At 47.4% G+C, this 14,280-nt stretch overlaps 7 protein-coding genes across 7 annotated transcripts; 3 read left to right on the top strand and 4 right to left on the bottom strand.

Moving 5' to 3' along the window:
* Positions 1-159: 159 nt before the first annotated feature.
* N7509_008510 (uncharacterized protein) lies at positions 160-1,063 on the bottom strand (the record flags this gene model as incomplete). The annotated part of the gene is made up of 2 exons (XM_056633147.1): positions 160-634; positions 687-1,063. 2 exons carry the CDS (start codon positions 1,061-1,063, stop codon positions 160-162), a joined length of 852 nt encoding a protein of 283 aa, XP_056483767.1.
* An 860-nt stretch (positions 1,064-1,923) lies between these two features.
* On the bottom strand, positions 1,924-3,813 carry N7509_008509 (uncharacterized protein; the record flags this gene model as incomplete). The annotated part of the gene is made up of 6 exons (XM_056633146.1): positions 1,924-2,542; positions 2,608-2,950; positions 2,999-3,221; positions 3,279-3,604; positions 3,697-3,717; positions 3,783-3,813. 6 exons carry the CDS (start codon positions 3,811-3,813, stop codon positions 1,924-1,926), a joined length of 1,563 nt encoding a protein of 520 aa, XP_056483766.1.
* Positions 3,814-4,616: 803 nt separating this feature from the next.
* Positions 4,617-6,197, bottom strand: N7509_008508 (flavin monoamine oxidase family protein; the record flags this gene model as incomplete). Its single annotated transcript, XM_056633145.1, has 3 exons — positions 4,617-4,856; positions 4,908-5,826; positions 6,034-6,197. The coding sequence occupies 3 exons, from the start codon at positions 6,195-6,197 to the stop codon at positions 4,617-4,619; spliced, it is 1,323 nt and encodes a 440-aa protein (XP_056483765.1).
* Positions 6,198-7,046: 849 nt separating this feature from the next.
* Positions 7,047-7,432, top strand: N7509_008507 (Zn(II)2Cys6 transcription factor domain-containing protein; the record flags this gene model as incomplete). Its single annotated transcript, XM_056633144.1, has 2 exons — positions 7,047-7,096; positions 7,198-7,432. 2 exons carry the CDS (start codon positions 7,047-7,049, stop codon positions 7,430-7,432), a joined length of 285 nt encoding a protein of 94 aa, XP_056483764.1.
* Positions 7,433-7,981: 549 nt separating this feature from the next.
* On the top strand, positions 7,982-10,717 carry N7509_008506 (uncharacterized protein; the record flags this gene model as incomplete). The annotated part of the gene is made up of 9 exons (XM_056633143.1): positions 7,982-8,054; positions 8,116-9,011; positions 9,061-9,405; positions 9,550-9,665; positions 9,718-9,872; positions 9,926-10,285; positions 10,341-10,363; positions 10,425-10,579; positions 10,645-10,717. 9 exons carry the CDS (start codon positions 7,982-7,984, stop codon positions 10,715-10,717), a joined length of 2,196 nt encoding a protein of 731 aa, XP_056483763.1.
* A 612-nt stretch (positions 10,718-11,329) lies between these two features.
* Positions 11,330-11,869, bottom strand: N7509_008505 (uncharacterized protein; the record flags this gene model as incomplete). Its single annotated transcript, XM_056633142.1, has 1 exon — positions 11,330-11,869. One exon carries the CDS (start codon positions 11,867-11,869, stop codon positions 11,330-11,332), a length of 540 nt encoding a protein of 179 aa, XP_056483762.1.
* Positions 11,870-12,345: 476 nt separating this feature from the next.
* On the top strand, positions 12,346-13,926 carry N7509_008504 (acyl-CoA dehydrogenase family protein; the record flags this gene model as incomplete). The annotated part of the gene is made up of 6 exons (XM_056633141.1): positions 12,346-12,480; positions 12,542-12,580; positions 12,648-12,957; positions 13,017-13,241; positions 13,304-13,393; positions 13,448-13,926. 6 exons carry the CDS (start codon positions 12,346-12,348, stop codon positions 13,924-13,926), a joined length of 1,278 nt encoding a protein of 425 aa, XP_056483761.1.
* Positions 13,927-14,280: the final 354 nt, after the last annotated feature.

Genomic DNA, 14,280 nt, shown 5'->3' with positions numbered 1-14,280 from the left:
GGTTCGGAAATAGAAGGCATTTGATCGGATATAGCCAGGAGGCGAGTTCCAGTCAATATCCGAATTTCTAACTTGAATGTATGGCATTTTTTATGGATTCATTATACTTTCAAAGCCAGTGTGCCCAAAAGAAAAAGCAAAAAAGACATACGGATCGTTTTACATGATCAATGTTGGTGCTGTTAGGGTCAGGTTTCGCGTCCAAGACCCTTTCTGGCGCCAAATACCCGGCAGCGAGTTTAGAGCGGAGGTGATGTTGTTGAACCTGGTTTTCACAAAAACTTGCTGCAACCGACTTGTGAAGAACTTGCGATGTTCAGGATCGGTAGAATCCGCAGCACCGATAAAGCACACCCACACTAGGGCGTGAGCACCGACTCGTTCAGGATCAATCTGACTAACAAGCTGTTTCAGGTTTTCGACGAGCTGCCACTGATCCTCATCAGAGGATGCGCGACCGAGGTAAATATGTGACGCTTTGATGAAGGCCATCCGTAATCTAAGAAGGAGTTTACTGTCTTCCGAATCCATAGGAAGGTCATAACAGATCCAATCAAGATAATTCTCAAGCGGCAGGCGAAGGGCGTTAATTCCCTGGGCCTCTCCTAATAATGGCTGGCCTAGGAACTCAAACCTGGATAAGAACGTTAGCAACCCTTTTTTTACAAGGGTTCCAGTCGACATACATATGCGTTTGTTGAGTCAAAAAACGTTTTGTGGAAGAGTTTATATGCCCAACATTCTGGAACAGGCACAGAAGAGTTTGTAGTAGGTGACCATATTCGGAGCTACCCGTGATTGTTTCTCCGACCAATAGGACAATAATAGTTGCCCAGGTGCCTTGATTGAAAACATGATCGGGCGAAGCTTGGAACGCATCCTGGCGGAGCTGGGAGATAATAGCTGCACGGCCTTGGTCCACGGCGCCTTGGTAGTCTGGGTGGGAAAGAGCGAAGTGCTGAGCAGCAACAACACCTACTGCTCGACGTAATAGATCATGGTCGCAAGCTAGCGGTAAAATGATGTCTCGGTAGCCATTTGCAACATGGTCTAGTACCACCATGACAGGTGCAACATGTTCCGCAACTGCATAAAAGTGGTTAATTGGGTGTTTTTGGGGTAAAGAACACAAGTATCTCACAATGTGACATGGACATGCGGACTTGAGGGTCCATTGGAGATATCCAGTATGGAATCGATTCCGACGCGCGTAAAACCAACTCAAGAGAAGTGTCATGGGGTATCCCCGTTGCCACTTGGCTTAGAGCCTCATCATCTCTAGCCTGTTGAGGCGTCTGCGACTCGCTCTTGGAGGTATCGCTAGATTTTTTCACGCGTCTAACGCGTTTCGGCTGGTCATTCTTCCATCGGATTTTAGAAGGAGTCGCGCTCGGAGCATCAGGTTGAGGCCCAAAGCCATCCCTAAGCTTGCCGCGTAGAGCGACCCCTGAAAATCGAATTCGCCCCGAGCCCGAGCAATGGATTCCCTTTTTCAGGCATTTATTACAGCTGGGCTCCGAGTTATCGCAGATGATTCTGCGCTTAGTGCATTCTCTGCAACCTGCGGCAATGAAGCAATGAAGGAATGTGGTCAGCTCAGCATTGTGGCGAGTCACGTCAGGAATGATCGCCTGGGCCACCGAGACTCACTCTTGCTTTTGCTCTTGCTGCCAGAATCTGTCATCGGCGTCGCGTCAAGGCGGGGTTCTCTCTACATGTGTCTCGGCAGTACTCCGTTGATGGTGATCATAAATATGGTTGAAACAAGAATGGGAAAGGAACTCGCAGGTTGGCCGTCTCCACTGTGAGAGCGGGGGGTTCCGGGCCACCGGTCCGAGGGCGGCGAGACTACATTCTGGCCTCCAAGTGGTCAAATGGTCAAATTTACTTTGAAATAGATTCCAATAGACTTAGTTACACTGATCACTCGCTCGACTGTAGTAGTCGCGGTCCATGGTATTTCGTTCGAGCGTATAACGCCCAGTTGAGGATCCCACACAGCGCCATGACTCCCAGAACCGCAGCTGTGTAATTCATGCTGCTTCCCGATACTGGCAGCGATGTTGGAAAATCGTAGAATATCAGTACCAGGATAGCGAAGCATATAGTGATAATATTCACAGCAAATCCACTGAGTCCGGGTAAGCGAAATGATCGGTCCCCGGGCAGCCAGGTCTCTGATCGCTTTCTATACAGAAGTAAAGCAGCAGGGAAGGCGTATGAGATATGCTGAAGAACAAGACCAGTTCCGATAAAGGCATTGAAGGCAGATGAGGAGCCTAGATAAACACATCCGATGATGAACATGACAGCGAAGTTGAAGATAAGTCCCCATACTGGGACTTGGCACTGGCTGTGGATTTGACTTAGCCAATGGCTTCCCATAATTGCCCGGTCTCGAGCAAGAGACCAGGTCAATCTAGAAGCAGTTTGCTGGGCACCGATGAGGGCAAAGGTAGCTGCACAGCAGAGAAGAACGATGAATACTGTTGCGGCTGTATTTGACTGGGTCGCTTGACGCCACATTTCGTAAATCGGCACACTATACAGTAGTAAGGATGATGTTAGTCGGGTAAAATTACCAAATCGCAGGAAATTCCAACATACCCAGTGCTGGAGGCAACCACCGCATCTAGATCGCTGGTACAGTATAACATGGCGATCATGAATGCAAATGAGGTGACGAATCCAATTATCAGAGTGCTCATCAATGCCCGAGGAACGACGATGGCAGCGTCTATGCACTCTTCGGCAAGATGAAGGGCTCCATCAATCCCAGCATACATGTAATTAGGTGTGACGAGGCCAGTGAGAAAGGCAACCCCGCCAGAACTCCACCCACTACCATTAAGGAATGTTCCCCAGACATTAACAGACGGCTCATAATGTGGGGCAGATTTTGCGACGCAGGTAATTGTAATTACCAGAAAGCTAGCCAGGGTCACGAAAACTATCAAGGTAAGCAGAGCCCGTTTGGTATGCTGAGATAAAAACTTACAAGATACATCATGTATCCAGAGAGACCGTTTCAATAGAGTTATGTTGTAAAGCAGGACACAGCCATTAATGGCTTGATAGATCAAGAATGAGTGCCATGGCTGTGGGGTAAAGTTCGGGTTATAGAAAACAATCATTCCCACGATGCACTGGGCCGGAATGATAGCAATCCCCGTGCAGATGGCGATCCACGAAAACATATTGGTGATACCACAGCAATAACTCTAGTTTTATCAAGTCAGTGTATTTCCTTCTTGAGAGGCGCGACTTGAAGATCCTACCAGAGATCTATTGACCCTTTTCGGCGCCAGTATAGAGGTCCAGTGGTATTGCCCTCCCGCAGTGGGATAGACGCTGGCGAGTTCAGCGAGGGTTAATGTGCACGCTCCAACCAAAATGAAAATGAGAATAGGCCCATATATCAGTGTCACTGGACCTCCTTGGGAGATAGCAAGAGCAACGGTCCCAGCCAAACCCGCCCAGCTATCACAGATTACCCAGCTAGCCGATATGGTCTCCAGATAACTCATTTTCCGACCCCCTTCGGTATGGAGATCAAGGCCTTTAAGCTGAACTTGGCCAACTAAACTCTCCATCTGTCCTGGCTCTGAATATCGTTAGCTAAATGAACTATAAAATAGGCGGACAAGTGGTTGGATTTGGGATGTGATGAATGGCATGGCATGAAGGTGAACGCACGCCTTTCAGCCTCGATAGAAGCTACAGAAAGAAAGTATTAGTCGATTTTAGTGTAAAATACTGCGTGTATAGTCAAGTTAACATACCTTTCTCTACTTTCATTTCGCCGGATTCCATTGCGTTTTGGTCTCAATGATGCCAAATTAAAAAGAGGAAATAGTTGGGATGTAACAAGAAGATCAGTGGGAGAATGTTCTGCTAAAATAGGGACAGAACAGTCCTCACATGAGTATATGCTTCGTATCATGAACGCCAACGGAGCATATCTTATCATTGTACGGTGACGATGATAAGGTGAATTGTGCGGGGAAATATTATTACCAAAAGCAGAAATAAAGGAGAGAAAATTGTCATCCCGGGAAGTATAATTCGAGTGGCAATTACGTTTTCACGCCATAAGAGGCCCTTTCCGAACCTGATATTACCAATCATCTTCCATGCAATACGTCTCACTCCGGAGAATGGTCCTGTGGGGGTGAATTTCGCCCAAAGGCGTTTTGTTAATTAACCCCGCACATTCCAAGAATACCAATGAGTGCAGAAATACGTAGAAGTAGATCGCTCCCTTGTTCAATTTTGGGATTATTTACCTTTTTATCTTCAAGGGGTTTCTTTATCGGATAGCTTGCTTAAAGGGTTTCCTAATTTGATGGTTTATATCAGAAGAATTCAGAGGCTTTGCCTGGCTCTACTAATTCCATTACTAAGGCACGCGTTCTCCAAATTTAAATGGCCTGCCAGATGCTCGCAAGGCTCTGAATGGAATTGAACAACTTTCCCGGGAACTAGGTATCGGCAAGGCTATGGACTCAGATGCGAAGCCAGAAACATTCTAGTATGCATTATAATTGGACACCTGGGCATGGATATTTTTCAGTTCACATTGTAGATAAACGTAGCTATTTTAATCATCTTAGGTTCTACAGGTGGGATCGGAGTGGAGTAGATCGAAGCTCTTCTTTCACCGTAAGAGCCGCCCGGGTACCCTCCTCGATAGCCCCATCAATGAAGCTGCGCCATCCAATCGCCCAGTCCGAATTAGCAAAAAGTATGTTTCCATGTCGTTGGCGAAGCGCATCGAGCGAGCTGGAGATAAATCCTGGAGGGGAGAAAAACCATGCTCCCTTGGCAAATTCATCCTTGGACCAATTATGGAAGACCTTCAATTTATTAGCTATTTTCTCGAATAGAGGAAGACCATAGAAACTCACCAGGCGCTGGATATCCATGTTTCCAGGGGCCATGCTTGTCACGGCCGCTTTGGTTGCATTTACATCTTCCTCGGGCTGAATGTGATTGTGCTGTCCTCCAAAGCATACAATGTGCGTATTTCCAGCTGGCGTGGTTCCATCTCCGATCGCGTACGTGAGCTTGTTGAACGGATAAGAGATTCCAGTCCAAGAACGCATATCCTTATTCGATATCTCAGCATGCACCTTGACACACTGGTTGACATGACCAATCTTAGTTGCCTGTGTGCGGATAGGGTCAAGGGGAGGATTGAAAGTAATGTCGTTGAGCACATTGAGCGGAATTGTGGAAACCAAGCACGATGCTGTAAAACTGCGACCATCGCGAGTTGTTACAGTGACTTTCTTGTCCTCATCCTGAATCGACTTAACAGGGCTGTTAAATGCATATGATAGATTCCCTGTCGATAGTGCTTCGTTGAAGAACTTTATGGCAAATGAGGATTGGCCTTGCTTGAATTTGAATGAGATGAGGCAGTCCATGCATCCGCGGTAGGTATAGCCACACAAAGCCCACCAATGTAGAAACTCGAAAAAGCTGGTTGTCTCGAGGGTGCCACAGCTGCAGAGCAGAATAAAGCTTTCCAGTCCGGTTCGTTCATTTGGTGTGAGAGACTGAGAAATGACGTTCAGACGATCTAAAACTGACATTTTGTCGTATTTGCGTGCATCGGGGTTGTGGAATCCGGCATAGGGAAAGGGGACAATTATACGACCCATGTCACCATCGACATTCACAAACTTTTCCAACGCCGTGGCAAGTAGCGTATCCTCTTCCTCGTGACTCATGGTGGTAGAATGTTTGTCGGTGCGCAATTCGAAGTAGTTGACTCCACGGGAGAAATCGAAAGAAGGCTCCAGCTCCTCTCCCATCTGGTACCTAGAGATCTCCCGCCAGACATTCGCCTGGTGCCAATGGACCCAAGTCCCTTCCCATCTCGAAGGGGTAGCCTTCGATATTAGACGACCAAGATCTCCCGCCAATGCGATCGCGGGCTTCAACAAGGAGGACTTTCAATCCTGTATGGAATCAGTGAAAGTTGCCTTCGGCAAGTGAAGAGGAGGGGCTTTCTTACCTGCTACGCACATGTCTCGAGTGGCTGTGAGACCAGAATATCCACCTCCGATGACAATGACATCCCATGGTGTGTCTGAGGTGATTTTTGTTGATGGAGATATGACACCAATAGATGGGACACCTTGTTTCAGTCCATTCTGAGGAGTCCATTGAAAGCCATCGCGGGAGGTCATTGTGGAAGAATTAAACGCTCTGGAATGCCTGACCAGGTGAGAGGCAAAAAGTCCTAAAAACCCCCAACGGAATCTTTACAAGTTCAAGTTCAAATGATCGTGTGAATCTCGCAGTAACTAGCAGCATATATACTAGTACTGGTAGGCTCCATGCCCCGCTGTCCAACTAGTAGAAGCAACATCGGGACTCCAACTCGGAAAGGTCGAATTTTCACATCATACCCAGACATGTCCAAGGAAAGACAAAAAAGGCTATTAAAACGAGAGATAGGAGATAAGAAATCCCACAAACGACAGCTTGTATTCAGAAGAACCGATGAATCTGGGTTGCCATCAAGCTGGATATTGGTTGAAGTGGGTCATTGACAAAATTACCGAATTCGGGCATAAAAGTGAGATTTACTCCAGACCAGAATTTGGAACCTTCGCCAGTGGTGAACAAGCTGATTGGCTTGTAGTTTTTCAAGATCAATGGAAATTCAGATAACAAGAGGGGCAAATGAAACTTCGCGTGACCTACCCCAGATTCGAAGTTGTTGTTTCTCACATTACCTGTCCAATTGGGAAGTCCAATTCCCATGAGCGTCACCCGTGACTACTTTGGGACCCAACGACTGATGAGCATATCGTTCATAGCGAGAACTTAATCACTGTTTCCAAGGTTTCTTACCCCGGAGCAAAGGATATATCTAATTTCCGGGGAAGAAACCAGCCAATGCGGGGCCGCTGATTTCCGCGTGTTACACCGTAACCTTGAAATTTCCCCGCATTTTCTTCTCCTCACCAACTTGTGTTGTGCAGTTTCTATCGCTTCCAACCCCATCGCGATCGCGGGGAATTATTTCCGCTATGGACATGTCTTTCGAGTCCGCACAGGGCATCAAGCGCATAAGACAAGCGTGTGCGAATTGCAGGTAAAGAAGATCCTTCCTCTCAGGGGTTTGCCCGCAGCACTCGCCACGTCCAGACTGACATTGTGTGTAACGTGAAAAATCTTTAGACGCAAGAAGACAAAATGCTCTGGAGAGCGTCCTATTTGCTTCCATTGCCGCCGAAACCGAATCGCATGCCTCTACGAACCCTACTCTGCGACGATAGTGGCAGAACCAAACCAACCAGCACAGCCACTACCGACCTCAAACAATTACCAAGATTCTAGCAATGTGTGTTCTCGCGAGCCTCTGTACGAAGCCAGTGCTAATTCCAGTGATAGGCGGAGCTTCTACACCGAATAAGTACCATTGAATCCCGACTTGCGGAGCTCAGCGAGCAGTCAACACGGCGAAACGAGTTCGTTTTCCATTCGCACAAAGCAGTGGTGAATCTGGTGATAGGCTGACGACTTCAGTTCCAGCGATACTTTATTAAACCCATCACAATCAGGGAGCGATATTTCGCCATCAATAAGATCCCCGGACCTGCACACGAACTTCTCACACGCGATCAATTATTCGTATGTCTACATGTGATCCAAACAAAGGCAGCGAAGAAATCTCTACCTCGGCTAACAATCAACCTTGATGCTTGCTAGATCATACCCTCCACTGCCAGTGCTACAATCGGTTATAAACACATACTTCAGCCATTGTCACAATAAACCATATTCGTTTTTCAAGGAAATATCATTTCGAGAAAGACTGGCCAATGGCTCTCTCCCCCGGTGCTTAGTCTTAGCAATCCTCTCGTCCGCCGTTAGATTCTCCGATCATGATTACTACACGGGGAAGCCCCAGGCTTCATCTGAATATGCGAGAGAGTCGTGGTTATCGGTTCTAACAGAACATATGGCGGTGGAAGAAAATTTGAATTTACATGTCGTACAAACTGTGAACTTGCTTGCGGTGGTAGACTATACCGGTCAGTATCATCCACTGAACTCTGGCGATGAAGTATACTGACAGCGCTTTCTGTAATTCAGCTGGCCGCGTGAGCTCTGGATGGCTGAAAATTGGGCTCGCTGCGCGGATTTCACAAGACCTGCATTTGATGATGGAACCGACCGGTTATTTGTCTTATGCAGAGCAAGAGGAACGACGCCGGACCTTCTGGTCGGCCTACCTCATAGATAAGCTGATATCATGTGGCCAAGGACGTCCAATTGTTATACAAGATGACGACTGTTACGTGCAGCTACCCTGCGATGAGACCACCTTTCAAAATGGTACCTGGAAACAGACAAACACCTTAAGTGAGTTACTCAATTGGAATGCGGAGGTCATTGAAAATCCCAGCCCCTTTGCTCTGGTGACGCTCATGGCATCAATATTCGGACGCTGTACAAGATACGTGCACCGAGACAAAAAGTCAGATCAAATTCCTCCATGGGATACCAAATCAGAGTTTTCGGCGATCAAATCTGCTTTGCTACTCCTAGAGTCATATTCCAAGATTAGCGATCGGAAAATATCGGACATCCTGCACGAGACTCACCCAGACGAGAAAGGGCAGCTGATATTTGCCCATACCCTTTTTCACCTTTGTCATTGTCTCTTGAATCATCCATTTCTTGTTCGCCTGCGCTTGAAGCCATTTGCCAAGGCCCCGAGTAGTTTCTCGGCACAGGCACTCCAAGATGGGGCAGACCATGCCAGACAACTGCTCGATCTCCTACGCGAAGCCACCGAAACTGGATGCCGAATAGAATCCTCCTTTTATGCATACTGTATTGCAGTTGCAGGGTCAATCAACTCCCTGGCATCTCATTTCGAACACCAGAGTGTCGCCCGGCGCCAGTCTGATATTCTTTACTATTTCCAGCAGAGCCTCGATTTTCTGAACTCACTGGGCAAGTTCTGGACACATTCCGCAAACATGGTAAGTATCTTTGATCCCATGGATTGGACAAATCTAATGAAAATTCCAGGCCGTCCGCCTCAGTGACTTTCACAGCATTGCCGATCAGTTTTCCGGTCTTCTTGATCCAGCACGTCTAACAGAAGATCTTGATCCATATCATGAAGAAATACTGTGGTCCATGATAGACTACGGGATTCTGGGCTCAGATCCATACAAAAGACCCCTGATATCAAGACCCAACACCTCAAATATTCCCTCGCCAGATCCATGGGCCCTTCAGTCGAGCTTCAATATGAGCGCACCATCACGATCAGCCCCCGATAACACGGGTATCTTTGATGGATTTTCGCCTACAATGCGACTTAATGAGGTTGAGCATCTTTTAAACTGTAATCCTGGGACCAATGGATTGGTCTGAATTGCATCCTCTTCCGATCGTCGGACCGTCGGACCGAGATCCTGAATGCCGGGGCCAGCGGAACTCGAGTTAAAGACACTCTGTTGTTATCATGTAAATAGCTTAATATTCACTGAGATCACTTAATCCGTCTCGTAGAGGCTACAAAATAAAATAAAAATGACGACAAAGAATAATCTTTCGCCTTGGAACAGCGTACTTTCCGGGACCGGCGCCGCCATCCTTGCGAATGTTCTGGTCTATCCACTTGATATGTATGGTTCTAGCTCTGAATCCTACCCTAGAGGCTCTATCTAATTCCTCTAGTGTTAAGACACGGTTACAGATTCAAGTCCAAAGGCGGGACAAAGACGGAACGAGCGACCGTGGCTCAGAAACTGGCCCTCAGTACAATAATGCGGTGGACGCAGTCTTCAAGATCATCCAGGAAGATGGTTTCCCAGGATTGTACAGTGGACTGGGTAGTTCTGTCTCGGCACAGCATCTATGAATTTTGCATATTTCTACTGGTCAGCGGCTGCGAGAGTCCTACATGGAGCGATGCTTAAAGCCCGTGGTCGTACAGATGCAAACAGCATTGTGAAAGAGCTGGGCCTCGGTGCTGCAGGCGGCGCTATGGCCCAACTCTGCACGACTCCTATATCGGTTGTTTCAACGCGACAGCAGCTGGGCACAAAGGTCACGGGCAAAGAGTCAATCTGGAGATCCACGAAAGCGATACTGGACAGTGATGATGGATGGACTGGGCTATGGACTGGGCTGAAGGTAAACCTGATTTTGGTTATCAACCCTATGATCACGTACGGTGTTTATCAATGGCTGCGGAACATTTTGGTCAATGTGAGAAAGGACCTTGGCTCTTTCGATGCATTCAGTGAGTTATAATTGGTCTTTATATGGTCTTTGTTAACCATTCTAACATGTTCCAGTGCTTGGCGCTCTATCCAAGATAGTAGCAACGATTGTGACCCATCCGCTGATAGTAGCCAAGACTATGCTACAATCAAAGTCAGTTGGATCTCGGGGGGGCCAAGCCTTTCAAGGGGTTCACAGAAGTCCTCATATTCATCCTCCGAAACGAAGGTTTCTTACGTCTCTACAAGGGTCTTCTCCCGCAAATTACCAAGGGATTTTTGGTGCAGGGATTGATGATGCTATTCAAAGAAAGGTATGCCTTCAACCTTCTAGGTGTTTATCGATCGATATTTTGGGACGTTTCTCACCTCATCACAGAATGGAAACGCTTCTCGTGCTGGCCATCAAAACTAATAGCATGCGGCTTGGCATGAAACGAGCTAGAAGTTGAAGCGTCTAGACATGGACGTCGACGACTACGCAGGTGGGGTTCTTCCGATTCAAACCAGCTATGTGAAATGCTAGAACCAGAAGTAGAGAATAAATCCCTTCAACCTGGAACGAGTGGAATATTAACTCCTTTTGATGAAGACGAGACAACTGAAATTTGGTCCGGAACTACTCGAACGCATGGTCAGATGGTTGTTTCTGCGATAGCGGACAAGCGAGGGGCTAGTGGTTCTTTTCAGTGGTTTGGGGACCCCAAAGGATCTGTAGCTTGGTGCTAGTGCTTGGACTAGAGCCAATTCGTTGGTTCTTGATCGTCCAGACTGATGCCAAGGTTTGGGGGCCAGACTCGTAGGGCAGAATGTAACATCACAGAACTTGGCAACTTGAAAGTTTCCAAGGTCCTCCTGGGCTCTCCCTGAATCCAGAAATTCAAAACAGATTTCGATATATGTATAAAACGTACTCATTGTATTTCGAAAACATTTGCCCAACAAAATGGAGGCAGTACAATTGTACAGACTTCTCTACAATACAGTACTAAGTTTCGGATAACGTCCGAAACGAAACCGAAACCAAAACAATATCCACCTGAGATTTCAACGACCACCATGCATCACAGCACAAAAAGAGCTGCAGCCAGTGCCGCGCCTCCTAACGCAACATCTCCAGCCGTAGCAAGAGGCATGGCCGCGTTCGAAGTCGGTGTCGAGGCCTGCGAACCTGAACCGGAGGTGACTTCGGAAGTAGCCGCAGAGTTGGTAGTAGTCGCGGATGTATTGGTGGGAGTAGCTTCAGCTTTCTTCGCTGCTGAAGAGACCTGAGAAGAATAGTCACTGGCTGGCAGTGTGTAGGGAATCTTTGCGACGCAGGTGTCTTTCAAAGTGGCCCAGTGATTGTAATCATCCTCTGTGGTAGTCGTCGTGGCGGTTTCGTATAGCAGTGCTGTGTTGGTGAGAGCCTCTTTGTAAAGTCTCATGTCGTAGACACAGCAATAGGCGGTTGTGTTAATGACCGTCATGCCACCGGAGCAGCATCTTGTCACCTTAAACGTGTTGGGAAGCCAGCCGGCTGGACACTCGGTATCCGTGTCATTCGCGGCATGAACGGCGACAGAGACGAATGCCGTCAAGAGAAGGGTCTTGAAAGATACCATTTTGGGTAGTGATTTTCAAGTTGGTGATGTTGAAAGATCGAAAAGGGGTGTTTGTTGAAGAAAATAGTCTACGAACTCGCTAGGCTGGGGCGCAACCAAGACCCTAAGGTGGCCATGACCGCACTAGTAACTATCATTACTTGGGATACCGCTTGGTTACCAGCTTTTCGAGGGGCCTTGTACCATATCACACCACGTAAGATCGTGGCAGCGTTGATAGGATTCGATCACGCAGCAATATCGAGAATGCATGAGAACACGGATGATTTCACATGGCTCTACTTAGACTTCCCTGCCGGTCCGCCCCACGCGCGCAGATCGCACGCCGGTCCGCTGAGTCCGGGGTTTCGGGTTCGGTCCGGCCATCTCGATGCTTACATGTAACAATAATAAACCGTGGAAGGCAATTAATTTCGACCATAATATATCTCCCACCCAGATCAATTGACATTAGCTGAGTTACGAAGAATAGCGGAATGTCTGTCTCGAATACCCCCTTCGCTGATCCGCTTTGGCTTAATCGCCAAAGCAGTCCGTACTACAAAGAATCGCATCGTCGGCTGCAACGAGAAGTTCGCGAATATGTTGACAACAGCATAACTCCTTTTTGTGTATGCAAACTCTTCAATCTCTGGTCATCCTGCCATTGAAGCTAAAATTTTTACTTCGTAGGAAGATTGGGAGAAAGCAGGCTCCATCCCCCCGAGGTTCGTGACGATTCGTAATACTCCTATGGCACTTCGACCGAAGATAAAAGGCTGATGGGCACAATTTTCAGATTCAAACCAAACATGCCGAGCTAGGATACACAGCAGTCGCGTCATTCCCATTGGCAGCGCAGTATCTCCACGGCCAACGACTCCCAGGCGATATCAACCCTCTAGAATGGGATGGTTTCCATGATTTAATTGTCATTGATGAACTGGCTCGCTGTGGCTATCTCGGTATAGTTTGGGGACTTGGATGTGGAAATTCTATTGGTGGTCCTCCTGTCATTCAATTTGGCTCTGAGGAACAAAAGTGCCGGTTTCTTCCAGAAATGCTCAAGGGAAAGATCAGATTCTGCTTGGGGGTTACTGAGCCGGATGGTACGTCTTATTGCGCCATTTGAATTATTTCTCGATCTAATTAAATCTTGAACACACAGCGGGCTCTGATGTTGCCGGGATCACTACTACCGCCGAGCGGAAAGGAGATGTCTATATTGTGAATGGTGCGAAGAAGTGGATTACCAATGGCATGTGGGCGGACTATTGCACGGCTGCTGTCCGGACAGGCGAGCGGCCTCAGGACATCTCGGCACTTATAATCCCTCTCAAGGTTCCCGGAGTTACATGCAAGAGAATTCATAATTCAGGGGTTCATGCAAGTGGTGTGTACTACTCGACACTTTGCAAGACTGCCAGTGGCTTTTGCTGATCATTAATTTTTCAGGTTCAACATATATCGAACTAGATCAAGTCGAGGTCCCTGTAGCAAACCTACTCGGAGAGGAAAATAAGGGATTTCCTGTGATCATGAACAGTACGTGCTTTTCCCGGAGTTTCCTGTCTTAATCTAGCGCTAATCCCAAGTCAGACTTCAACCACGAGCGGCTTTGGCTTGCATGCACCTCGCTTCGCATGGCTCGCGTTTGTGCAGAGGACGCATACCAACATGCCATCACCCGAGAGACATTTGGTAAGAAGTTGATCGAGAACCAGGTCATTCGTTCGAAGTTTTCTGCGATGGCCCGGAGCCTAGACTCTGCCTACGCATGGATGGAACAACTGGTTTATATGCATCAAGACACAAAGGAGAACGGAACTGATGCTGGAATGGGGGGTTTGTTCGCAAACCTCAAGGTACTTGCAGGGCGTACCCTAGAAATGGTGAATAGGGAGTCGCAGCAGGTCATGGGAGGCCTTGGCTACTCTAAGAATGGCCGCGGAGCTCGCATTGAGCAGGTCAGCCGTGATGTTAGGGTCATGGTTGTTGGTGGAGGTAGTGAGGAAATCCTTTCTGAGTTGGCTGTTAACCAAGAGATTAAACATATGAAGAAGCAGAGCAAGCTTTAGCCCGAGGGTGAACCTTGGAAGTTGAAGCAGTTTCATTTTTGAAAAAAAATGAAAAAAAAAAAAATTGAAAAGCTTGGAATTGTATTTTCTAAGTTGCAAGTCTTTTAAATCCATCGACCTGCTTGATCTTACTCGCTTAATTGGTAATCTCAACTAAAATAATCGGCTCATAGATTTCGTAAGAGGGGCGAAAAGTAATATCGGACTACGGCGCTCCATAAGCGCAGGGTTGTCAGGAGTTGTATAGGTAGTACTGGTATAACGGAATTTTACATGGCACGACAAACTTGAAGGTTTCCAAGTCTTTGTTGAACGGCCTGGTGTCCGTCTACCTAGGTGGACTATTGGCCAATC

Source organism: Penicillium cosmopolitanum, assembly GCF_028827165.1.
Source record: "Penicillium cosmopolitanum strain IBT 29677 chromosome Unknown utg000009l:1.0-9042332.0:1.0-9050551.0, whole genome shotgun sequence".
In the NCBI taxonomy this organism is placed as follows: Eukaryota; Fungi; Ascomycota; class Eurotiomycetes; order Eurotiales; family Aspergillaceae; genus Penicillium; species Penicillium cosmopolitanum.
The sequence above is the reverse complement of the archived record's forward strand: the minus strand, read 5'-3'. Positions and strand labels throughout refer to the sequence as shown.